This window comes from Pholis gunnellus (assembly GCF_910591455.1).
Source record: "Pholis gunnellus genome assembly, chromosome: 16".
Classification (NCBI taxonomy): domain Eukaryota; kingdom Metazoa; phylum Chordata; class Actinopteri; order Perciformes; family Pholidae; genus Pholis; species Pholis gunnellus.
In genome coordinates this window covers 8,284,729-8,308,787 of record NC_136543.1, presented here as the reverse complement: position 1 = coordinate 8,308,787, position 24,059 = coordinate 8,284,729, and the positions used below count along the sequence as shown (strand labels likewise).

Sequence of the window (24,059 nt, the reverse complement as noted above, 5' to 3'; positions counted from 1 at the left end):
CTTTTGAAGGTGATGGAGGAGAAGGACAGGGAAATAGCACTTCTTAATGAACAGATCACTAAGCTCCAACACATGGGAACAGCCTCTGATAATAAGGTAACGCAATATGCGTATACGAAATGGTGTAAGAGTCTATTTCGAATACGCATAGCTCCGTGTCGGTGTGTGTGTGTGTGTGTGTGTGTTTCCTTCATTGGTCTGCGCTTTTATTTTGGTCTGCTCCATTTTTTATTTTATTTTTTCTTGGGTTGTTTTTTCTTGTTTTGTCTCGGTAAGTAATTCCACAGCACCATCGTCTTTTGTGAGGTGATCATTTGCTCATTTGAGGTGGCTTACTAAACCTCTGGGTCTCTAAAGAGTTTTTACAATTTGATCAATTTCAGACATTTAAAATACAAAAGCCATTGAAAACTACATTATCTTGGGTCCGAAGACTCTTTCCAAGCTCAAAAGGGACTCAGAGGTTTATCCGAATAGCGGGACAGCTATGGACTCCGCAAATCTGATATTTTTATGGTTTAAGAATATTTGCATATTTCTCTTTAGGAAATGGACGACAGGGGCGAGCTGATTAAAGACTTCGAGTCCCAGGTGGAGTGCCTGCAGAGTGAACAAGAACACTTGAAGAGGAATAATGAGGAGGAGCTTGACCAACTGAATGCTGTCATAGACAGACTTCAGCAGGATCTGGCCAATATCGAGCCAAAGCAGGCCACAGAGGAAGACGAGGACACCAATGCAGAGAGCGCCGTATCGGGGCCAAGTAAAGAGGAATACGACGAAATGAAGCAGAGAATGGACCTGGCCACCAAAGAGATGAATACTTTCAAAACGAAGCACAGCAAGCTGTTGGAGACGTACCTGCGCCTGAAAGAGAGCGCGGAAGCTTTGGCGGAAACGGAAAAAACGGAGAGCTCAGAGGGCGAACTTGAGGACGCTCTCAGAGAGAAAACGGCAGGCCTGGTGGTCATGCAGGCTCAAGTTCAAGCTTTAGAGCAGAGTGCGACATCCAGAGTGGAGGAGTTGGGCCTCCGCATCCAGCAGCTCGAGGACGAGGTCGGCGAGAAGGACAGCGAGTTGAGCCGCTGTCTCATCCTCGTGGAGCAATCGCAAAGCCATGCAGCTGGTCTCCAACAGAAGGTCTCTAATCTGGAGGAAAAACTGAGGGAGAAACTGGCGGAAGCGCTCGTCAGCCAGGCCACACTGGAGGCCTTCCAGCAACACCCGTCACAAGGATCCAAAGGAAACCAGGACCAGCAGAGTCCCGCTGACCCAAATGTGCCGTCAAATGTCTATGACTTTGGTGACTTTGGTATTCCCCAAATGGATTTCAGTGGAATTGGTCAAACGAGACAGGTTCCCACAGGGAAGGTGGTTCATCTGACCCAGAGGCTTCGGGAGCTGGAGGTGGGACTCAACGGGATGCAGAAGGACCAGGAGCTCCAGAAGCAGCTGCTCTCCAGCTCTGAGGAGGAGGTGCTGGAGTACGAGAGGAGGCTGGCCGTGCTCATGGATCTGCTCAGTCAGATGAAGGCCAGGACACACCAGAAGACGTCACCGGCTGTGGGGGTAAGAGTTTGGCCGATATGTCATAAAGGAGTAGTTCAATATTTTAAAGCCTGGTCTAGAAAACATCCTTCACAAATAACATTTTAGTGTTAATCATAAGAAATTAAAAGCTTGTATCGAATCAAAAAGGACAATTGTAAGCTTGTTTTTACACTTGCACACTTATAGTTGAGTATAATCTTTGTTTTTGTTTTTTATTGGAGCGTGTTTTTGAATTCTCTCTGTACCCTTGATAATGGTTAACCAGTGAAAACCTAATGCAGTCATTGTATTCTCGGGCTATGTTCTGTTGTCTCTTGCCCGATACAGCTCTCATAATTTTGAATCTTTGTGGCCTTTTCTTCAGGCGTCCTCTGCTGATGAGCAGCCGGCTGCTGAGTCAGAGCTTCTTCGGGAGTTGCAGGAGGTCAAAAACGAGGCCTCGGCCGCCAAAGAGCAGCTCGACTGCTACAAACAGAGCTGCAGCAAACTACAGGAGGAGCTCCAAGTATGTGACTGTGTCTTAGTGTTCGAACATTAGAGAGTATTTCTAATGTTTGGTGGGACTAATGAACGTGCTTTTATTCTAGGGCAAAACAGCTGCAATAGAGAGACTAAAGAGCCAACTTCAAAAGGTAGGAACGAAGATTTGAAACTACAGTTTCCATTTTTTTATAAACAAAGTTTTGTCTAATATTTAAACTTCACGTGGCTTTAGGTATCATCTGGTGGACGTGAGGAGACCAAGGTGTCTGAGCTTCAGCAGGAGTTAATGGAGGCTCAAAGTGAGGCAGCTGCCACCAAAGAGGAGCTGAACAGCTGCAGGGAGAGCTTGGAGAAGCTACAGGAGCTGCTGCAGGTACAGAGCCAAAACCACCATATCCTGTCATGGGTGCTGAGTTCAGTGACATTCATCTGTAGGAACCTCAGCTCTGCACAAACATAGAGTTCTTTATGTTTAAGTTGTCATTTTACATTTCAATTGAAATTTTTGATTTTGGGGTATCTATCTTCTCTTCTAATTCTCAGAGAGGGAATAACTGTGTTTCCCAAAATGTTCGAATGAACTATTCTCTAAGTGTGTCAACTCTTGTTTTATATATTATATCACGAAACATACATACAGTATATGTGTGTAAGTTCCTCTTTAAACACATTTTAATTACATACAACTGTGTTTTTTAAGGAGCGGGAAATGACCATCTCTCACCTTAAAGGAGAACTTGTTGAAGTGAGTCATAAATGTTTACATTTTTCTGCACTCTGAAATGTGCAGTATCATCAGCATATTTCTCCCAAACTGATCTATTGTTTTTTTTATGAAAAAGTAATGTGATACTTGCCTGTATGTGTAGTATTTAACCACCTGCCCAATCGCCCTCTAGGTACAAGCTGAAGAAAGCAAAGCCAACATGACTGAGCTTCTCCAGGAGGTCAGAAACGATGCGGCTTCCACCAAAGAGGAGCTCAACGTCTCCCGGCAGCATAATGAGAAGCTTCAGGAGGACCTCCAAGTCCGTGAAGTGTCCATTTCTAAATTTAAAGAGGAGCTCCAGGAGTTGAGAAAGAATGTGGACACCACCAAACAAGAGCTCAACAGCTACAGGCAGCACAATGAGAAGCTACAGAGTGAACTACACGTCCGTGAGCTCTCCATTTCTAAGCTCAAAGAGGAGCTCCAGGAGGCACGAACAGCCTTGATGAAGACGGCGGATTCTGGTCCTCCATCTCCAGCTCCCTCTCCTCAGCCTGTCTCCTCTGCTGCTTCCTCCTCCTCCACTACCCAGCCTAAAAGGAAAGGAGGCAAACAGCCGGCTGGTAAAGGAAGCGGTGCCAAAGATAAACAATCCGTCTCCAGGAAGAACTCTGCCACTTCCAGCCAGTCGACCAACAAATCTCACAGCTCTCGACTAAACGGCAGCTCTGAGCAGCAGCACGTGGCGGTAACGCACTCGTTCACGCAGACGGAACCTCTCCAAATGTCCGACCTCGACCCGGAAAGCGAGTCCGCAAACAAAGACGAGATTGAGGAGGTGATCGGAGAGTTCCAGGAGAAGATTCTGCAGATGCAGGAGCTTCACGCGGCAGAAATCCTGGACATGGAGGCTCGGCATATTTTGGAGAGCGATAGCCTTCGTAGGGACACGCAGGCTCTGGAGGACGAGTGCAAGGCCCTCAAAGCGGTCATCGACAAGCTGCGCTCCACAGAGGTGAGGGCAGGAAAAAATAGCTCTGTGCTAAAACTAATGATTATTTTAATGTCTATTAATCATTTAGTCTATAAAATGTCAGAAAATTGCGAAAAATGCCCGACATATATAACTCAAATCTTTAAATCGCTTTTTTTGTCCAACCAACAGTCCAAACCTAGAAGATACACAATGTCCAATGATGTAAAATATAGAAAAGTAGCACATTTTAACATTTAAGAAGCTGAAACCAGTACATTTTCTGTCAAACGACTAATTGATTAATTGTATCTGCATACAGGAAGAAATGAGTAGTTCTATGTTTTGAAGGCGTTTCATACTAAGGACACGTACTTTAGTTGTATTATCATTTTTGAGTGATGCAGTGAAAGGAAGAATCTGAATCATGGTTGATCTTTTCTAGGCCCCTTCATCAAGACAAGACCGTCCCACATCACTGTTCAAAGACGGCTACACAAGTGGTAAGAAACGACTCATTGATACAGTGCATTTGTTTCCAATGCGTAAAATAGTTTGTCATGGCTGCTAGTGTTCATTTCACACGTTTCTTTTAGCATAGGTAATACCAAAAACCTTTTTCAGAATTTTTGTGTTTTCCACCTTTCAGACAGCAGCTCAGACTACAGCCAGCGGACCGGATTTGACTTCCCGAGCTTGCAGCAGGAGTTCAGGTCAACTCCAGAGGGCGCGAGGAGAGAGACTGATGATCCACTGCCTGACCGGATCAAGGTACAACCTTCCCCTACTAGAAACGTTGTCCTAGAGCTCGTCGACACATGTAATTTTAATTATTATAGTGATGAAAATGAACAAGAAACGAATGTTTGTGTATGTAGACGTTGCTCCGTGAGGTGCACCAGGAGGGCATGCAGGTGCTCTCTCTGTCGGAGCTCCCTCTCAATGAGGGCGAGCCGGGCGGCCAGCTCAACGTCCCAGGCTGGCTGAAGGAAAGAGACGCCTTACTGGCGACCGTGGAGTCTCTCAAGGGCCTCATCACCCAGATGCAGACACACAGAGAAACACAGGTAGCAGAACCCCCCCCCCCCCCCCCCCCACACCAGTATTCACAAAACACTGCTTACCGTTTGTCAGAGCTCAAGTTGTCATTCATTCGTCTTCATTGTGTGTTTGTGTGTTTGTGTGTGTGTGTGCTTGTGTCTTTATCTGTGTGTGTCTGACTTGCTGCAGACGTCTGGCGGTGTGGACTGGCGTGCGGAGCTGCTGGATGCTGTGCGGCAGGTGTTCATGAGGGAGCGAAGCGTGCTGAAGAGCGCCCTCTACAGCCAGCTGGACCTGCTGGACACCAGCGACGCCATCGTCCACCTCAATCAGCTGGAGCGCAGACTGGCTGAACAGGTCCGAAAGAACAACTCAATCTATAATATGGCCGGAATACACTCAGACATCTCATTTAAAATCCAGTACTGGCACAGATGATAAAGAATTTATTAGAAAATATACTCTGTCAAACCAGTCAGTTTTTTTCTTTACTTAAAGTAACTAAAGATTCTTTTATATCGCTTTTTTCAAAATAAAGTTGCAAAATGGTTCGCAATAAAAGCATTCAACATCAAACAAGCAGGAAAGTAACAACACAAGAACAACAAAACATAGTTTACAAAAACTAAACAAAGATTTTAATCAAGCTCCAACTGTTTTTTCCCCCTTTTTATAATAAAGAATTGTTCATCGCATGCTGTAGGGTTTGCACCACACATAAGTAGTTGAAAAGTGTGATTCATTTCATAATTTTATTTAAGTCTTTGCTTTTAAAACTAACCCTACTCAATGATTCGTATGACATTATTTCGATGTCTGGCGTTTACCCAACAGAAGACACAAATCTGCTTATTATTGGGCAGAAACAACCTTCTCTTGACTTTCCTCTCCTTTGATTATGATTTATGCTGGTCACGTCAGTAACCAAGTTTCTGTGATCCTGATCCAGGACACTCAGCACAGAGAGGCGATGGGGTCGCTCCACACTGCGGACCGGTCCAGTCTCATCTCTGAGATTCATCAGCTCCGAAGTCAGCTAGAGCAACTTCATCAAGGTGAACCACTTTAAAAAGAAACTACTGTCGCTCTGCTGATGATGATGTTCTTCCAGCATTTTGATATCTTCTCACTAGAAGTAGCAGGTCCTGGTGTTGACGTTCTCTGATTGTTGTCCTTCAGGTGCTCTGCCTGTTGCATCATCGGGTAGTGAACGTAGCGTGAAGGAGCAGGGAGGAGGAGCTGACGGAGCAGCGGAGGCAGGCAGGCTGCTGGCGGAGGAGCTGAAGAGTGAACTGTCCCAGACTCAACTGGAGCTGGAGACGATGCTCAAGGCTCAGCACAAACACCTCAAAGAGCTGGACACACTCAGGTTAGACACGTTCACAGACGTGTGGCCAACACACTTGGCTTTTTCTTGGGTTTACAGCAGAGCTATAGATGGGACATATGAGGAGAGGGTGTTAACACATGCAACAAAGTTCCCAGGCATTTCTTGAACTTCCTTGAAGGAACCAAACTTTAAAAAAAACCTAAAACAATTCTATAGGATTAAAGTATCCATTACGGCTAAACTCATTGACGTCTCTGTCAACAGGGCAGAGGTATCACAGAAGGCTGCTGAGGTGGACGCACTGAACGACCAGCTGACTGAGGACCGGAAGAAGAGCAGAGATCTTCAGTGGGCCATGGAGAAGGAGAAGTGTCGAACGGGGAAAAACGAGGAGAGTAAACGAGAAGACCTGGAGGTAAGAGCCTTCAGACGGGTGCCTTTTGTATGTTGGAATATTTTAGCCTGAATTGAAAGCTAACCAGCCACAAATTAGCTGTCACAGCACATCTGCTAGTGATATGGTCCCATCTCAAACTTCCCTTTCTTATGCTAGACTGAAGAAGTCATTCTAAAAACAAGTGTGTTTCCATTGTCCTCCTCAGGACCTGAACCTCAGTCTGGAGGAGCAGAAGAGCCGCTTGGCCCAGCTGACCCTGACCCTGGAACAGGAGCGCCAGGCCTCCTCTCAGCTCTCCCAGCAGGCCGACCAGGAGCGTCTCAGCCTCCACCGACGCCTCCAAGAGTTCCAGGTCCAGCTGGAGACGGAGCGAGCCAAGGCCCTGGAGATGAGCACTGCGCTGGGGAGGGAGCGGGAGCTGCGGACGGGTGTGTCCTCAGACGGCGGCCCCTCCAGTGAGCAGCGGGGCGAGGTGGATAGGAGGGGGCTCGACGAGGAAGGGAGTCTGCTGGAAAGACTGCAGAGGGAGCTGGATGACAAACATGCACAGGTGGGATGTTTTCTAAAGAATTTATCTCCAAATGGCCACAAGATGGGGGATAAAGAAGTATAAATTTGATGATTATATTGTGAATCCTTGTCAAAATGTCTTGTATTTCTTGCTCATCTTTCCTCTGCAGGTGGTGCACCTCCTCAGTCAAGTGGAGGCTCAGAAGCTCCAGGTGATACGGAAAGACGAGGAGCTCACTCTGGGGAGTCAGAGGTCGAGACGGGACCAGGAGGCGCTGCTGGAGGCTCGGGCCCAGCTGGAGAGGCTGGAAGCACAAATGTCTGAGGCCCAGGAGCAGCTGGAGCGAGAGATGGGGAGGAGGAAGAGTCTAGAAGGAGAGAAGGAGACACTGGAGGAGAGGTTGAACCAGTTAGCAGAGCAGAGAGGAGGGAGGGAGGAGAGCGGCGACAGTGTGAGTATCACACGCTCTTAATATACAAGCATTTATTTAATAGTGCTTTTATTCAGACGTTGTTATTGAAGCCGTGCTGTTGTTTCCTAAACAGCAGGCTGTCTTGCACAGCGAGTCCACCGACCGCACCAAAGACTGGGTGTTCCAGCAGAAGAGCGGAAATGTTCAGTCCGCAAGCTCCACCACGTCACCGCACCTGGAGGCCTCTCCAGCAGGTCACAGCGGCGGACCTCACCACGGTCCTTGGCGCACAGTCGACAAGATCTTGGACAAACTTCACCTCGTTTCCTCCAAGATCCGCGGCATGGCCAACAAGAATACGGGGAGGTAATTCATGTTTTTATATTAACATTAACAAGTTCTCCATATCAGCTGTATATTTACCGCTTGTTCTGCTGCAACCAAGTGGCCAAAAAAAAATGTACAGCATTAATACAGCCTTAATTAACACTTAATAAGTTGTAACAGAATCCATAAATGTGCTATTACATGCAGGACTTGTCTAATATAGCCCTATGGAATTAACCCAATGTTTGTCATTTGTGTGTGTGTGTGTGTGTGTGTGTGTGTGTGTGTGTGTGTGTGTGTGTGTGTGTGTGTGTGTGTGTGTGTGTGTGTGTGTGTGTGTGTGTGTGTGTGTGTGTGTGTGTAGACTGACTGCAGAGGTCGACAGTGAAGAGTTATCTTGGGTGCAGTCCACTGTGAATGAGGTCATCACTATGCTGCAGCAATCCCCAGGTCTACCCTCCGTCCCCGAGGTCAGGAACCTATTTTTCTATTATTATATTTGTATATTACCAATGTTTTATTTAATATTTGTGGATTTTGTGGCTGAGTTAAGTTTAGATTTATGATATACAGAAGTAGACACTTCTCATACCGGTGGACACATTTTGATCAAAAGAAGAATTTCCACTTTGCTGATGAGCTCCAGTTTGTTTTTCCGAGCGCCTGTAATCTGACGGGACCCCACGTGGTTGTGACTGCTTTGTGTGTTTCCCAGCAGAGTGTTTCCCTGCTGGCAGGAGGCTCCACCAGCAGCTCCTCCAACTCCCTGACGGAGCGGCTGCTGAGGCAGAACGCCGAGCTGACCGGTTTTGTCAGCCGTCTCACCGAAGAGAAGAACGATCTGAGGAACCACACGCTGCGTTTGGAGGAAGAGCTCCGACGCTACCGGCAGGCTGGACCGGGATCAGGCGACAGTGTGAGTACACGGCAGGAAATACTACTGATTGAGATGACTAGACAGATATTATCATAAATATTAGAAACACTTTGCTGAAACTGAAATCACAGATAATGTAAGGTACTAGAAGTACCCTGATGTGGAAAGCTCAAATATATACTTTGTTTTGTTCTGATTTTTTTGCTTTTCATCTCTTGTCATTCCATGCAGAAGACTCAGATTAAATTCTATTGTTTCATTTCATGCTGCAGTTGAGCAACAGGAGAGGAGTGTCGAAGGCGGACTCGTCGGGTATGATACTCTCCCAGGAGCGGGAGGCTTGGACGAGAGAAAATGTCCGTCTGGAGAAAGCTTTACTTGTGGCCCAGACCCAGGTGGCCCGACTCCGAGGAGAGATCAGGACCGACGTCCTGCGAGAGATAACGGGACCTGACGCTGACAATGCTGCACTGAAGGTCAGCTAAAAACAGCTGATAATTCAGCTTGTATCTCAGGAGCTGGTAGTTAGTTGCTTGTAGTAACTTCCACCAAGAACACTCTTTGTAATCGTATCATTTTACTCATTATCCTGTGTCTCCAGAGGATGTACGGGAAGTACTTGAGGTCAGAAAGCTTCCGCAAAGCTCTGATCTACCAGAAGAAGTATCTGCTGTTACTGCTGGGCGGCTTCCAGGAGTGCGAGGAAGCCACGCTGTCGCTCCTCTCCAGGATGGGCGGCCAGCCGGCACTCCCCGGCCTGGAGTCCCTCAGCCAGCGACGCCGGGCGCTGATGCGCTTCCGCTCTGCCGTCCGGGTCTCTATCGCCCTCTCCAGGTAGGCAGCCGGAGCTCTGTGTTAGTTTTGGACAGTGATGTTAAAGTAGCAATGCTTAAGATTTCAGCCCTGTTTGATTAAGTATTCCCATTTGAGTGAAAACAATGTAAATGCGTTCGGGGTTTAGCAGTCTGAAGTCGTTTTGTTAATTCATGAGATTCAAGTATGGAGAATAACTGTGATACATTTCTTTTCATGAATGTCTCTCCCAGATTGTAATTCTGCAAATCTATAAATATTGCGAAACTTCAATCAGCGCCATTGTGTTACCTTCTGTCGATAGTGACTTAATCTTTAAGATTTCCACTTTAACAACAAATTAGATTTTCTAAACGTAAAACCTGCTCATCTTCTGCCCAGAATGCGTTTCCTAGTGAAGCGGTGGCACAAAGCGACGGGGATGAGCTCCACAACCTCCTGCAGCGTTAACAAGAACGGAGCAGGACAGATTTTAGGTAACCAAAACAATACCAGTTTTTTACTTCTACATGGTAGAGATTCATTTCGGAGTGATGCTCAATAAGTTTCTATTCTCCTCTCTCAGGTTCAGAGGTGAGAGACTCACCGTATCTTCATCCGGGCAGCGTGGACATGTACCGAGAACGAGGAAGTGGAGGAGGAGTCTCCAGCGGCAGGGGGAGAAGTGGACGTGAATCCCCCAGATCGGGTGTCTCCTCCACACAACACAGGTGCAACTTACAATGGGGATGCAACTAACAGTTACTGTCCCTCTAGATTAGTCTATAAAATGGCATAAATAACAAGTTATCAGCCCAAATTTTATATTAATATCATAATATGTTTATAGTGACATACTGTGTCAGTTCTGATACTGAAAGGTCTGTGTTGTGTAGGTTTCACATGGCCGGAGACCACGGAGCTCTCACCTGTTCCCACCTGCAGAGCTACGACCCAGACCGAGCGCTCACCGACTACATCTCCAGACTGGAGGCGCTGCAGAGGAGGCTGGGGAGTGTGACGTCAGGTAGACCGGTTTGCATTTAGTAAACAAGAAATCAGCATATGTAACGGTTTCCTACTAAAAGGAATGCTCTGATAAACAGCTGCATTTTAAGACACTTTCTTACACTGTTGCACACAAACAAACACATTGTTTTAACTCTATGAAGTAATTCTCAACTTTACCAAACTACCTTTTATTCTCTCCGCAGGTGCTTCTTCGTATGCTCAATTGCACTTTGGCTTGAGGAGATAGACGCTACCATGTTACGTTGGCTTGAAGAAACTCAGTTGCCTTTTCTCGTGCTGAGCGCTCTGCTGTTTTCTATCATTCTGGTGTGGACTGTATCTTTCCATGTGGACCAAAACACGTTTTTTTATTAGTGTACGACATGTTGTATTCAGGCTTTTTGTCGCCAGCACTTAAAAAAACGGCTATGTTTGTAAATGAATCTGCCTCTTTGTTGTGGATGAACTGCAATCATGTATATTTGTCAAATGCTAATTTAAGACCATGTGATTAATTTATATGTTTGTGTTGTATGGGTGGAGCGTTATGTAGAGAATGTTTGGGTTTATTGTTAAGGAGGCTGCTACTGGATATTCTACACTACACTGTGTTTTGTTTCGGCCAGACGGACTACAGAGGACATTTGTAGAGAACGTATTTTTGTAAAGCGTAGGAGCTTTGAATTTTCTGGGTATTTTGTCAAAAACTGAAATAAAGAGGACTACATTATTTGAAAGAGTTGTGTATTTTTCATTTCTTCTTCATGTCCACTGATTAAACAATAAGGGTTGCTGTACAGAAATGTAGTCATTCATTAAATTTGGCATCAAGTGTTGGAGCTGATTTTTCCAGTTTCTTTATTGAAAGAAGAAATTAAACATTAACAAAATAACCAAAAATCACAAAAGGGACTAAATTAACCAAAATGTCATGAGCACAATATTTTCTTTAATGAGAAAGACATTCAACAGTTTGATTCAAATCCTATGAACAACAAAGCAGCTTGTGCAGTTTAACTTGCTCTCATCATTAGTGCTCGTTAACTCAACGAGGTCCAGGTGGAAAGTTCTTAATTAGTACAGGTGACCTTTTAGAACGCTTTGTTCAAAGTTTAAGTGACGGCAACAAAGTTTATGTCCTCAAACATCCTGATTTAGTTCATTTTAAGATTTGAGATATTTTTGAAGGGAAATGATCTGTGACAGTGTGGCAACATCCCACAACAGCTGATTCTTAATTCAGACTCTGTGCACTAAGGGCTTACAGCTGTTTACAGAGGGTGCTGTTAAGCTTATTGTTTTGTTTTATTTCTATGTGTTTAATGCAACAAAGGCCGCAATTTCACTTGCCTGTCTAATGACACAGACATAAGGAAGTTCACTGGATAACTACTAAAAAGAAAAAACTTCCACCCAAACAAATCTAGAATATGGACTGCCGTGTTTTACAGTTATTCACTGAATGAAACTTGCTAGGGCTTCATTCACTCAACAGATGTTTCCCCTCCATCAAGGAACCTTATTTCTGACCACTTTTTATTTTTAAGAATTCACATTGTGAATATTAGTGTATGTGTTCAAGTCAGAGTCGGTGTAATCATCTCTGGAAACACGTTTCAACAATTGTTGACATTCAGGGGAAAAGAGTTCTGAAAGAAGCACGAAAACTAAACGGTTGGGCATTCAAGCAGCGCAAAGAATGTTCATCGAAATGTTCCGAAATTCAAGTCCCAGGAAGTCAGAGCTTTCAGTTCAAACACTCAGGATGTTGGACAGTTGTTTTCCTCCTCCTGCCTCTCACTGTGTTCTCCTCTTGTATCTGATGACGGGGTTGTGAGGGGTATGAATCATCGTGGTGTAGTTGATTGTGGGGAAATATCCGTCCACCAGGTCAAAGTGGTACATGCGCAGTAAAATGGACCAGATGGTTTTGATCTGGACGTAGGCAAAGTTCTCCCCGATGCAGCGATGGCGACCTGAAGAGCCGACAACAGAGGTACAGTTTGGATTTTGAGTCTTTTTTTAAGCATTTCTTGAATATAATAATATTTCAAGTGTGCTCAACAGCTAATATCAAAAACATGCTGTAGACAGCAAACTGAAGTACAAGTTGCGAAAGCACATTTCGTTGATTATGATACACAATTGACCCCATTTGTCATGTTAATTAGTGAGAAATAACGTCTTTCCTGAAAGACACTGTATTCACTAAGTTACAGATTATTTCTCACCGGCTCCAAACGGCACATAAGCAAACTTCTCCCCCGCAGCAGGGTTGTCGTTGAGGTAGCGGTCAGGGCTGAACTCCATCCTCTCCACCCAGGTGTCCTGCAGACGGTGGTTGACGGTGGGGGAGACGCAGACCTGGTGGCCCGCAGGGATGGTGTATCCTGCTGCAGTCTGAGAGAACCAAGTAGAAAAACATACGCCGTGCTGAGAAATTGGGGCATTAAAAAGAAAAAAGAAATACTCCAAAAAAACTAGATGGGTGTTCTTACCTGTGGAGAGCGAGCCATCCTCATCATGGTCATGATAGGCGGGCGGAGACGCAGGGTCTCCTTCAAACAGCGCTCCAACAAGCTGAGATCTTTCAGCTGAGGACGACACCAGGACAACATAAGGATTAACAGACTGTTGCGCTTAAGAACAGCACAGAGGAACACGTACTTAGTAGAAAACATTTGAAGCGTATCTGTAATTCTCAGTAGCTGTTAGTCAGTGGCAGATAGTCTGTTCTGATGCTAAATCTGTGACTTTTGCTGTATTTCCTTTAAGAAAATGTGATCTGTATTGATGATTGTAGTGTTAATGACTACAATCAATGTAACTGCAGGTGCCTGAAAACCTCATCACACAATGTTCCTTATGAATCACTTCAACCAGGGGGGGGGAGCACCTCCTTGTGTTTGGTCACTCGACATTGTGACTTATGATTTCATTGCAAATGACATGATACGATTTTGTACTGTGGAGTTACTTGTTTTAATTACTGACCATCCCTTTGTTGAAATGGATAGTTTGAGTCATGTTTGACAAAACGTTGGTTAGGTCATAAAGTTATTTTTGAAGTTACTGAAGGATCTTCAGTACTGTAATTTCATTTTAGAATTGTTGATAATATGTTGTGATACTTGATGGTCAGTATAATCCCACTGCACACTCAGCCTTGCCTGATCGAAGTCGAGCTCCAGCCCTTCTCCACACACGGCCCTCTGCTCGGCGTAGCAGCGCTCCTGCAGAGCTTTGTCTCTGGCCAGATAGAAACCCAGCCAGGCGCTGGTGGTGGAGGACGTGTGCTGACCCGCCAGGAGGAGACCAATCAGCATCCCCGAGATCTCGTTATCGTTCAGGGGTCGTCCGTCTCTGAGGAGTGAACAGGGTCATTTTTAGAACTGATGAGATCACAAAGTTCTACCATCCTGCAGCTTACAAAGGAGTCACGAAGGTCTAGAAAGGTTGTTTTCTTCTTTGATCTTAAAAAGTCTAGATGTCATTTAATAATGTATTTAAATGTGAAAAGGCTAAAAAGGTGATCCGGCAGCATGAGTTTACATTTGACACGTTTGTCCTCGGACACTGAAGCTATCTTACTTGTAGGTGGCGTCGACGAGGGTCTGCAGCATGTCGTCCACCTTCTCTTCAGATTGTCTGCGCTTCTGAATCACCTTGAAGAAGATGTTCTTGATCTCTGTGTGAGCTCTGTCCCTTCTCCTAAGCAAAGAAAAATAGTAACATTTGTGTTATTATTTAATCATTTTAATGGTGAAAAATCGTGTTTATGTATGGGTGGGTTTTTCTTCTTTGAATGACTGTTCCAGTAAATGTTTGGACTTCTCTTGTGCCATCGCTCCAGTTTCTTTTTCGGCAACGTCTTTCTTTCCACAGACGTGTCCTACCTGAAGCTGGGCAGCGGCAGCCAGCCGGGCAGGAGCCAGGCAGCGTGGCTGAATCCTCCGTCCAGGTCGGCGTAGAGCTGGGCCACTCGCTCATTCAGCATGCTGCGGATCTCCTTCCCGTGAAGGCAGCTGCTGGCCGTCAGGATGATCAGCTCAGACAAGGCCTCAAACAGGTCTGAAACAAACAAAAAGGGAACAGACAATGTGGGATTTCTTATTACTCAAAATCGTTTTACGGGTAATGCAGGTTGTGCTGGTTTGGACTCAATATAAGGCCGCACACCTCATCATAACTGTTAAGTGACACACTTTACAAACTCCACAAAGCATTGGGTTAAACAAGCTGGAAGTAGTCTGATTAAAAGTGAATTATGTCACTTGTTAATTTTGTAATATTCATGTTTTAATCAAGTTATTTATGAAGGATCTTACTTCTCTCTCCGCTGTCTCCCCATCTCTGAAAATACTCAATGGTCTCGGCCTCGATGATTTTCACATGTTCCTTGAAATGAGCAATGTTCAGTCCGGTCTTAAACATCTTCTTTTGTTCCAGAAAGATCTGCAAACACATTAAAGAAACCTTACATTATAGCTGCAATATTCAGGCTTTTTTTTTTTGTTGCATTTATTGATATATGTGATTTTACTCACAGGGTTCGGCACATCGTAAGCTACTCCTTTGCCAAACACTGGAGTGGTCAGTCTGGAGTAGACGTCTTCTGCGTTCAGGTCCTCATTCTTGCTGTTGAACATCAGCGTGGCTGCTTCGCTGCCCAGCAGGTAGGTGAACGTGCTCCCCACCATGGTGAAGCTGAATACAGGGCCGTACTGTGCGTGGACAGCAGAGACGCAAGGGTTAAAACACAACTGGAGGGGTTATGACAATAGAAATCGGAGAGGTTGCAAGACAATTAATCTAACGCCTCTACTGTTTAATTTCAGCTTTTTCCGGCTTATTTAAATGGAATTTTGTTTTATTTTATTTGCTGGTCATAAACCACGTCCATACAAGTGGTGTCACAAGTAGACTTTGTGTTGTCTTTAGGCAGGTGTGTACGTGTGCCAGGTAAAATAAGATAGAGACAAGCTTTCTTTTCTTTGCAGTGAGCTGAAACGAACACTTATTTTCATTAGCCTACCAATAAACCTGTCTAGTAGGCTACTTTCTCGATAAATTCATGAATCATTTGGTGTATGAAACATATATTTCTCAAGGTCTATTTTAACATATTCAAATAGCTTGTTTTGTGACAGAACCTAAATAAAGTTAGTTGTATCATAGAAGAAGAACTGGACCAGTGAATTTGTTCTGCAACACTTACTTTTTCATAAGCATGTTCAAGAAATTCAATGGGGCTTCTCCCAAACGCAATGGCATGACCCAGGAAGGGGATGCTGGAGGGAATGTATGGTGGATATTTCTGCAAAAAAAAGAAACACGACAGTGCAATATGAACACCGGCTGGCAATTTCAACAACCATTTTGGCACTTTTTCCCAAATGTTTGTCTGACTTACCAGATCATTGTCAGAGGACGGTTTGAGCAGCAGCTTAGAGAGATATCCCAGAGTGAGAGTGATGACAGAAGCTGCCAGCACCACGGAGGTCAGGTTGTCGTTCATTTTCCCAACAGTGTCCCCGAGCAGTTTACTGCTCATTTCGTACAGTGGAAAGTGGAAAGACATTTTAACTTCCTCCGCGCTGAACAACAGTCCCACTACAGCCGATAAATGTCCAGTGCATCTGACGTTACTGTTGCCGGACCGTTGGTAATATTTCCCTATTGGTTCTACCTGTCAATACTCGCCCCGCCCACGCCTGACCAACAGAGGCTTTCTATTGGCTGCTGACCGCGTGTCCGTCAAGAAGCTGCCGCTGTGATTGGCTGCCGGTGCCTGAACCGATGTCTTGCTATATGATGTCACTCCAGCAGCACCAACACCGCCTGCGCCATCGACTCTTAAGGATTTTTTGGATAATACTGCGAGTGGGTTAAAAGTGTTTTTTTTGTTGTCCCAGAGAGAGACCGAATAAAATATGAAAAAGCTATCTTGCATATAAACTGAGAGAACATGGTAAATAAAGTAGGCTTTATAATTTACATTTTATGACATGGGCTATCCATTTTACTTTAATATTATATAATTAATAGCTATTATGAGCCACACAACATACGCATTATGTTCCATATTATACTAGTGCAGTCTCTGCTCATACAAATAGCTTCCCACTCAACACTGTGCTTCCTTGGGTCCTCACTCCTCAGTAATACACAATGACATAGTTGCATCACACACCCAAGTCACAGCTGCTCACCTTCAGAGACAGTCTGCTTCACCAGAAGAAATATGACCATTGCCATAAGGCAAGATAGGCAACCTGGGCATGAGGCCCCCCAACTAAAAGGGCCCTAAACAGCCATAGACTTATTATATATGATTTCTTTATTATGTTACTATTCTAACTCATTGTACTCTGAAATAACGTACAGAAGCTTGAAACTAAGCTGAATAGCCTGCTATGTACTGTGTGTTTCTACTTCAGAGAAAAGAAACCTTGTAGTACTATATTTACCCGACAGAGAAATGTTACTGGTTACATTGCAGATTCCGATTTGACTCACAAAATATAACCATTAGAATATGATACATTATTATTCATTAAGCTATCCAGCATAATAGAACTGAAAGCTCTACCACATTAACCCTGCCCTTCAGGCAACGTCTGTGGATCATTCGCCAAACCGAAAATTGTTGCATTAAAGTGGTTCGGGGAACGCTCTGTGATTGTTTGAAAAAGTCACACGAACGTTTGGAAAACCACGTCCCACGAACATTTGTGAAAACTATTTTCTAAGAAGGATTTCTTTTTAGTGTCAACAATCCACATCATTCCTTATTATTTCACTTCCCTTAATTCACAGCTAGTTGCCTCAACGGGTCATGTTATAATTTAGCATCGGCCTAATATTTCATAAGATTAATTTCATAAGAATAATCACTTAAGTTAATTCATTATATTAATAAAACATAACGCAGTTCAGACCTTTTTTTCATTCATACATCAGTTTATTAAAACAACATTAAATAAACATATTTACATGCACTCAAAATATATGACTTGTCAAAATACACAATGTGAGGTTGTAAAATATATCAATAAGCCTAATATACAAAATGAGGCGCTGGTGAGGAGACTTTGCTCCTCTGTCCGGAGTACTGCAGTCAGTAGAGAGTCAGTAGGAGGAGCCTGCACGGGGATCTATGGCAGCTCAGGTCTCTACACTTTTTCAGCCGTAGGCATATTTGTCCGTTACGCTTTTATCATTTGGTGTCATCTGTCCGCTGAGCTTCATCAAGAGCTTCACAATAAGGCCAGCCTGTAAGGAAATAATGAACGCAAGTGAGACAGTGTTTATGGTTTAACATCATGTCAACATCAAAATATCCTGCTGTATAAATGCACTCTGGTTGCAGTTATTATTTGTTTAAAATATTCTTATAACAACTTTGAGCCATTTGGAGAAGTTTTGGAAACGTCCTGGTAGAGTTACCTGTTTTGTGTGCACAATGAAGTTCATTTTATTGTCCCCACTGTGTATCTGGAAGTACTGGTCGGCGTGTCCAAGCTGCCACATGAATGTGCTGAACTCTAAACTGATGAGAAGGACCTGGAAGAAGAAGAAATAAACATTTACATAGTTTTTTTTTAGATATATTTAAGCGAGTTCTGATGTTGACAATAGCAGTTCACGGAGATGTTACAGCCCAATATTTAATTTTAGCATATAATAAATACTATTAAATAACTTTGTGTGAAATTTAAACAACTAGCCTCTCCCTTGTAGCTTCATATCAGCTTTCTTACACATTGTAACTCTTTTTTATCCAGTTTCTCCCTTTTTATTTTCGCCCTCACGAAGCCTTAAAGTTGGAAATATCATATCCACACATTATCACAGTAACATATATATTCAGTATCAGCTCATCTCAGCTCTTCATTGAGGCTATACGATGTTCAAATAAAGTGATAATAAAATAATACTACTACAAATGTATAAATGGTGTGAAACCTTCAAGACAAATGGAGATATTATAATGCATCATTTTCTGTACATTTCCCCAAAATTAAGTGAAGAACAGTGATGAACAGTATATCCTGTTTTCATGTCCTACACAGAGTAAAACTGTCTAAGCAGCTTGTGCAGCAACATTGCAGATCTTTAATTTATTAATTTGAATAAGTTAAATTTGCAGATAACGTGAGGAAATTGGGTGTAGAGTTGAAATTTAAAACCTCGAATGAAAGGTGACGATACCTTGGTCTCCATATTCATGAGGTGCAGCCCCTTTGTGTTGACCCCCACGTAGACGCGGATGACTTTGTGGTTGCTGGCGCTGGCCTTGGTGTAGACCTGGCCCGTGAAGAAGGCCGCCCCGTAGGTCGGGACGTCCCAGCAGTTCTGCAGGAAGAGTCGCTGCAGGTGGTGCATCTCTTTACTCACCCCCTCGCTGGTGCTCAGGGCCTGTCAGAGAGGGAGAGAAACAGCCTGTCCATGAAGCCAGCAGTGGGATTTCATTCTAAGTCTTCAAGAAATTTCTACAAGGAATACGTCCGGCGTACTTTGTATTCATGCAGAATCCTGTTGGTCCAGTGGTACGCTTTGCTCTTCACTTTGGATATCGGCACAATTGATTTCAGGTTTTCCTCACTGTAGAAAACAAAACACAACAGCTTTTTACTTTGCACAACAGCTCAGCAGAGAGGTTCATGTTGACATGTATGAGGTCAGTGCAATATTAGGTTTAAATGTGAGTTGAAACTGTGTTTTACTTGAGGAAGCCTTGCTTGTGCTTCTTGCTCTCATAGCTGCCGTATATGATCTGGAGAAGGAGGCTGGCCAGTGTGATCAGCTTGCTGTCCGGAGCAGGAAAGAAGCCCTTCAGGAGGCAGTGACGCGCCTCGTCGAACAGAATGAGGATGGCCAGAGGGTCCTCCACCTGGAACAAAACGGTGAGTGGTAACTAACTAACACATTCCAAGGCCACAATCAAGCAGCTTCTTGTACGATACAAATTGAGCTACCTTTTTCTCAACTTCGAGAGGTAGCCGGACGTCCCTGCGGAGGAAGAGCTGAGGCGTTTCCCTTTGAGGATCCAGCACCGTCAGGTCCGTCACAATCTCTGTCCAGATGCGCAGGTGCTGCAGGGGCTTGTGGTACGGCTTCAGCTGCAGGTCTGACACACACACAAATTCACACCAATGCTACACCTCAGTCTTCATTTCAGCAACGATTATAAAAACAAAAAAGGTTCTGAGGTTGAAAGAAACAAAGATGTTGTCTTCTTAGACTCTGAGGACTAGAAATCATCCCACAATCAAACTTTTCTGACATAAAAAAAAAGTTTTTATAAAATGTCTGGTCCCAGGTGGTTTAACAGCCACAGGATGAATGAGAGATTTTTAGGACCCATGTCTTCTGAGCGAACTCACGGAGGTTCTCTGAGCAGATCCAGATGGTGAAGTACTGCTGGGTGTCCTGTGACAGACGCATGCCTTCCATGATCTGCTGCACCGTCGTGTTGTTGCCGTGCTTCAGCTCCACGGAGCGATACGAGCCGTCCATGCGGTAGATGCGCACCTTCTCATACTGTGGAACACACAAACGCACCGCAAAACAAAATCGAGTCAGACACCTTTAGTTTTCTGTTGAAAAAGAAAACAACTTTTTATTAAAATCTGCAGCACAGCTCGGACTATGCTTGAGGAGTTAGTGAGCAGCAGACTGCCACAGAAATATGACCACTTTAATATATGTATGTAAGCACTTTAACTAGGGAATTGCAATTCCTCTACAAGTGCAGTGTACTTGAGTGTGCGAGTATGTTTGGATAAAGTAATAACAAACTTCAGAAGTGTCTTGCCACAAAAGGCTTTCATTACGGAGAAAACCATGGAAAAAAAAAACATAAACACACATACACGTCTTTCATCACTTTAAAGACACGACCAGCCAAAGCAAAGTGGAGGCTGTGTGAGATCAGCGTGTTTGCAACACAAATACAGTCATTAAAGCGCGTGACGTGTGACTCACAGGTTTGCTGCTGGTTTGCTGCAGAAGCTTCACCGTCTCCTCCCATTCGTTCTGTTTGTTCTCCTCACACACCTGAAGGGGCGATCGCTTCTGCTGGTCCTCGATGTGCTGGTGGTGGAAAAGTCAGTTAGTGTTTACAGGTTATCATCTTGTGAGATGGTACTAATGGCACAGATTAGACAGTTCAAGTAAATCAAATATAAAAGTAGTCACAATGCTTTTTTCTGTTCTCTCTCTACAATAGATACATTTTGTTATTCTTTTCTGCTTTTTCCTGATATTAAAAATCAACATGTGTTGTACGTCTTTGGAAAGTCTTTAGTGCATGTTTCGTACCCGGTCAATCTCGGGGTGCTGCAGCAGGAGTTGCACTATCTCCGCGTGGCCTCCTCTGGCTGCAAAGTGCAGGGGAGAGCTGAGCTGGCCGTTCAGCAAGTTTGGATTGCAGTTACCTTTCTCCAGTAACAGCTTGGTCGCCTCCACTTTACCGTGCCTGGGTGGAAGCAAACTCGACTTTACCAAAAAGTCGTCATTACCGAGACAAACCAGAATCCGAGCGGATGAGACCTTTTGGACGCTTCGGGCTCTCCCGTGCTGCGGGTTGAGAGTCGGACTCACCAGCAGGCGTAGTGAATGGGAGCCCAGTGGTCGCTGTCCAGCTGCTTGACTGAGAAACCGCTGTCCAGCAGCTTAGACAGCAGCTCCGTGTCTCCTTCACAGGCACTGCGGTGGAGGGGGAAGTCGTCCACCCACTGACGCTCCCTGCAGAGAATTCTGTTAATATCATTTCTTTTTTTTGCATGATGTTGAAGATGGAAAGAAAAAGAAGGCAAGGGGAGCCGGGGAAAAGGTTTATAAAAGGATCATGAGCAAACCTGTGACACACAGAGATGAGACCCAAAGAGGATGATAGCAGCAACAACAACAACAACAAGGTTGAAAGAATAACCCCTCACTTGTCTTCTGCCACACAGTTAGGACCGTGTTGCCACTTCTCCCTCTTGGGGATCTGGATCTTGGAGTAGTCGGGCGCCCCGAGCCCAAAGTACGGGTTGATGATAACTTTGTCCACCTGCAAACAAAAAGCCAGACGAGCAGGAATAACAAAAAGGAGGTTTGATTTAGGTCCCAGTGCAAAGAAAATCACATTTTCAAGTCTACATTACATAAAAAGGGCACTTTCGAAAAAAAGGTCAAGTCTCCCTCGATTATTGACATCAAACATGTCCACTCCCCATCCATTTACTGGTTCTAAAAGAAGCTGACTGACCCGGTTGGTGTACTGCAGGTCGGAGCCGTAAAGCGGGTTGAGGATGCACATGTCGGCCTTCTCCAGGGACATCATCTTGCTCTTGATCTCCAGAGCGGTGTAGCCCATGTGCAGACCCTCGTCACTCAGTTTGCCCTCGCTGCTGTAGGCCGGGTTGCTGACGTTGGTCTTCACCCGCTCAACGGGTGCCGGTCTGAACAGAGCGGGGACGGCGTGAGGCACGCTGTGCTGCTCCGCCAACCACCTGCAGAGGTCAGACGAGGCAACGTTAAAAGCTCGGCGTCCCCAGAGGCCTCATCCCGAGAACACCGTCTATTCAAACGCGTCCTCACTTGTCTAAAGCCAGAAGCATCTTGGAGGTGACGGGGCAGAAGTGAACGCTGGTCTCGCTGCACACCCGCATGATGTCCTGGAAGCAGTAGAAGCTCGGGCTCCCGGCGCTGTACACGGGCTTGCTGTTGTCTGTTCAGAGGGATTTATTAATATACAGCAAACTATGTTTTACAATCTCTGAGACAGAGTTTTTTTTTTTTTTGCTCACCTTTAACACTGACTGGCACAACAAAAAGCGAGGCCTCCTTTCCTTCATTCCCTCCATCGAGGGGGAATTTCTTCATATGCACCACACGCTTCCCTGAAACCCCAAATGGTGTTTACATCCGTGACTCCCAATGTTTGCGGTCAACTCAAACACGCGCAGCCTGTGACAACAAGGGGTCACGAGTCGGCTTTTCCTTCACTTTAAAGAGTCACAAGCCACAAAGGTCGCAAGCCACGGGTCTAAATTATGTCTTATAAATATGCATGAGTGCGAATGTCACATACGTCCCACACTCACCGATGAAGCCTTGGTTGTTGGATATCGGTCTGACTGTTTCGTCAACATAATCCAATATGGATTTGGATTTGTCTCCCGCTGCTTGGATCTTTGTGGCCAGGAGGACTTTCTTTCTTTTCTTCTCCTTCCCCTCCAAAGGCACTTCAAGCAGCAGGATCTGCACAACAGGACCCGGAGGCAACACGGAAACTTTAAGTTATAAATGGGTTTAGAAAAAATATATTGTTGGTTGATATGTCATCATTTCTAATGTTGGTAATTCAAGAAAGTCTGCTTATTGACAGCTGTTTTAAACTAACACACTCTACATTAAGCTTCTGTAATTTGATGATCTCTCAGAGGAAAAGGTCCCTTCCCTTTGTTTTATTTCAGATTTCATATGAATAACGTTTGGTTTCGACGTTGAGGCCAGCGGGGGATCTGCTGTCACACTTACCTCATAGGCTTTGGCTCTGTACTCCTTTGAGCTCAGGCTGACTTGACTCTTTGGGCGGATGACGGCAACGAACACATCCTCGAGGGCGTCCTCGTTGCCCATACTGCTGACTCTTTCTCAGTCCCGACAAAACCTTCTGCACGTGGGCCAAATGCTGTGGAGAGGCATCCCTGAAGCAGAAGATCACAGGGGGGGGGATACATGTGTTGAGATAAGTCACTCACTTCATGCTTATAAGACGTCGTTTACATCAAAGTATGAACCCACAATAACTTTACTCAATAACTAAATACCAGAAATGTGATGACGCTTTCAGCTTCTCAAATGTAGGGATTGGCTGCTTTCTGTCTTGACATTTTGAAATTGTACAGTAAAGGCACCTGTGTTGCCTCATGACTGTGGTTAAGACATCATAATATAGAGGTTTATAGCAACTTTTATCATGCATTATGAAAGTGTTGTAGTCATGCATTTCACAGGTATCTGCCATGCAGACCTCGGGTTTTACAAGTGTTGTACGTCATGAACTAATGGAGTGACATTCAGCTCACAAACCAACTTGTTGAGTTCAGAGGGAGGTTACGCCCCGGAAACCAGACTCTGTTGACAATAAACAGTTATTATCTCCCCAAATATATCATGTGCTATGTTTTAGACTACACCGACCTGCTGCGTCAAACCAGTATCGACACATGTTCTAGTCCACAATAAACACGATCAACTTTTTGGACTGAATCAGTAAGCTGTAGCCGGGATGCTATGACGTTCATCATCACCGCTTTTCCGCTCGTTGAGCAGATGAAACTTACCGAAAGCGACGTGACTTTTTTCCGCTCAATAAGACCAAACACAGCTCTTCCGGGCTCTCGGGGAGTTTTAGCTTGTTAAATGTAACAGTCCGCAGACTGCAGACAGCTCTTACCCGGAGTGGATATTTGTGTTGCAGTAGTCGCGGGCCTGTAAGTTGGGGCAGGGCTGCAGACACAAACAGAGGAGTCGTGTTACGTTTCATGACAGCGATTACAGTCGGACAACAGAGGACTCTGGCGGCGAGGGGGACTCAGTGCGGCAGCTTTGTTGTGAAATGTTGTCGTTGCAGGTTTTTAGTATT

General features: G+C 44.7%; 3 protein-coding genes across 6 annotated transcripts in view; 1 reads left to right on the top strand and 2 right to left on the bottom strand.

The window, feature by feature from the left end:
* akap9 (A kinase (PRKA) anchor protein 9) overlaps positions 1–11,145 on the top strand; it is a 59,925-nt gene extending 48,780 nt beyond the window's left edge. The window contains exons 31-55 of one of the 3 annotated variants that reach the window (XM_079175895.1): positions 10–96; positions 547–1,569; positions 1,916–2,056; positions 2,139–2,183; positions 2,267–2,407; positions 2,735–2,779; positions 2,934–3,758; positions 4,162–4,219; positions 4,366–4,487; positions 4,595–4,783; positions 4,947–5,114; positions 5,707–5,812; positions 5,937–6,126; positions 6,352–6,502; positions 6,690–7,034; positions 7,165–7,446; positions 7,541–7,773; positions 8,099–8,204; positions 8,453–8,650; positions 8,884–9,087; positions 9,213–9,445; positions 9,806–9,900; positions 9,990–10,134; positions 10,300–10,430; positions 10,618–11,145. In XM_079175895.1, the coding sequence (XP_079032021.1) occupies positions 10–96; positions 547–1,569; positions 1,916–2,056; positions 2,139–2,183; positions 2,267–2,407; positions 2,735–2,779; positions 2,934–3,758; positions 4,162–4,219; positions 4,366–4,487; positions 4,595–4,783; positions 4,947–5,114; positions 5,707–5,812; positions 5,937–6,126; positions 6,352–6,502; positions 6,690–7,034; positions 7,165–7,446; positions 7,541–7,773; positions 8,099–8,204; positions 8,453–8,650; positions 8,884–9,087; positions 9,213–9,445; positions 9,806–9,900; positions 9,990–10,134; positions 10,300–10,430; positions 10,618–10,661 (5,307 nt within the window). In that variant the 3' untranslated portion in view covers positions 10,662–11,145. Of the gene's footprint in view, positions 1–9; positions 97–546; positions 1,570–1,915; positions 2,057–2,138; positions 2,184–2,266; positions 2,408–2,734; positions 2,780–2,933; positions 3,759–4,161; positions 4,220–4,365; positions 4,488–4,594; positions 4,784–4,946; positions 5,115–5,706; positions 5,813–5,936; positions 6,127–6,351; positions 6,503–6,689; positions 7,035–7,164; positions 7,447–7,540; positions 7,774–8,098; positions 8,205–8,449; positions 8,651–8,883; positions 9,088–9,212; positions 9,446–9,805; positions 9,901–9,989; positions 10,135–10,299; positions 10,431–10,617 lie in introns of all 3 variants that reach the window. The other 2 variants (XM_079175894.1, XM_079175896.1) reach the window with 2 other exon arrangements.
* Positions 11,146–11,261: 116 nt separating this feature from the next.
* cyp51 (cytochrome P450, family 51) lies at positions 11,262–16,048 on the bottom strand. Its single transcript, XM_079176457.1, has 10 exons — positions 15,828–16,048; positions 15,633–15,731; positions 14,962–15,138; positions 14,743–14,869; positions 14,311–14,485; positions 14,006–14,125; positions 13,585–13,777; positions 12,913–13,008; positions 12,646–12,814; positions 11,262–12,390 (listed from the first exon to the last, which is right to left on the bottom strand). The coding sequence occupies exons 1-10, from the start codon at positions 15,993–15,995 to the stop codon at positions 12,212–12,214; spliced, it is 1,503 nt and encodes a 500-aa protein (XP_079032583.1). The 5' UTR covers positions 15,996–16,048; the 3' UTR covers positions 11,262–12,211.
* Positions 16,049–17,363: 1,315 nt separating this feature from the next.
* Positions 17,364–23,944, bottom strand: krit1 (KRIT1 ankyrin repeat containing). 2 transcript variants are annotated; one of them, XM_079176254.1, is made up of 17 exons: positions 23,871–23,944; positions 22,949–23,118; positions 22,513–22,669; positions 22,216–22,308; positions 22,007–22,136; positions 21,675–21,918; positions 21,361–21,476; positions 21,023–21,166; positions 20,741–20,897; positions 20,405–20,512; positions 19,804–19,960; positions 19,396–19,547; positions 19,144–19,310; positions 18,934–19,021; positions 18,629–18,835; positions 17,864–17,980; positions 17,364–17,689 (listed from the first exon to the last, which is right to left on the bottom strand). In XM_079176254.1, exons 2-17 carry the CDS (start codon positions 23,048–23,050, stop codon positions 17,600–17,602), a joined length of 2,229 nt encoding a protein of 742 aa, XP_079032380.1. In that variant the 5' UTR covers positions 23,051–23,118; positions 23,871–23,944; the 3' UTR covers positions 17,364–17,599. The 2 variants fall into 2 exon arrangements, with proteins under 2 accessions (XP_079032380.1, XP_079032379.1); XM_079176253.1 differs by having other exon boundaries at positions 23,758–23,921.
* Between the last annotated feature and the right edge of the window lie 115 nt (positions 23,945–24,059).

Bases quoted from the DNA above. Each gene is read 5' to 3' on its own strand.
- cyp51 (XM_079176457.1), bottom strand. From the start codon at position 15,995: ATGTCTTTCCACTTTCCACTGTACGAAATGAGCAGTAAACTGCTCGGG. The intron at 13,778-14,005 runs GTAAGATAGCTT...TTCACTCCTCAG, and splicing joins CTCGTCGACGCCACCTACAA to AGACGGACGACCCCTGAACG. The intron at 12,391-12,645 runs GTGAGAAATAAT...TCGGCTCTTCAG, and splicing joins TTATGTGCCGTTTGGAGCCG to GTCGCCATCGCTGCATCGGG.
- krit1 (XM_079176254.1), bottom strand. From the start codon at position 23,050: ATGGGCAACGAGGACGCCCTCGAGGATGTGTTCGTTGCCGTCATCCGC. The intron at 21,919-22,006 runs GTGAGGACGCGT...TGACCTCTGCAG, and splicing joins ATGCTTCTGGCTTTAGACAA to GTGGTTGGCGGAGCAGCACA. The intron at 19,022-19,143 runs GTAAAACACAGT...TGTTTTCTACAG, and splicing joins CACAAGCAAGGCTTCCTCAA to TGAGGAAAACCTGAAATCAA.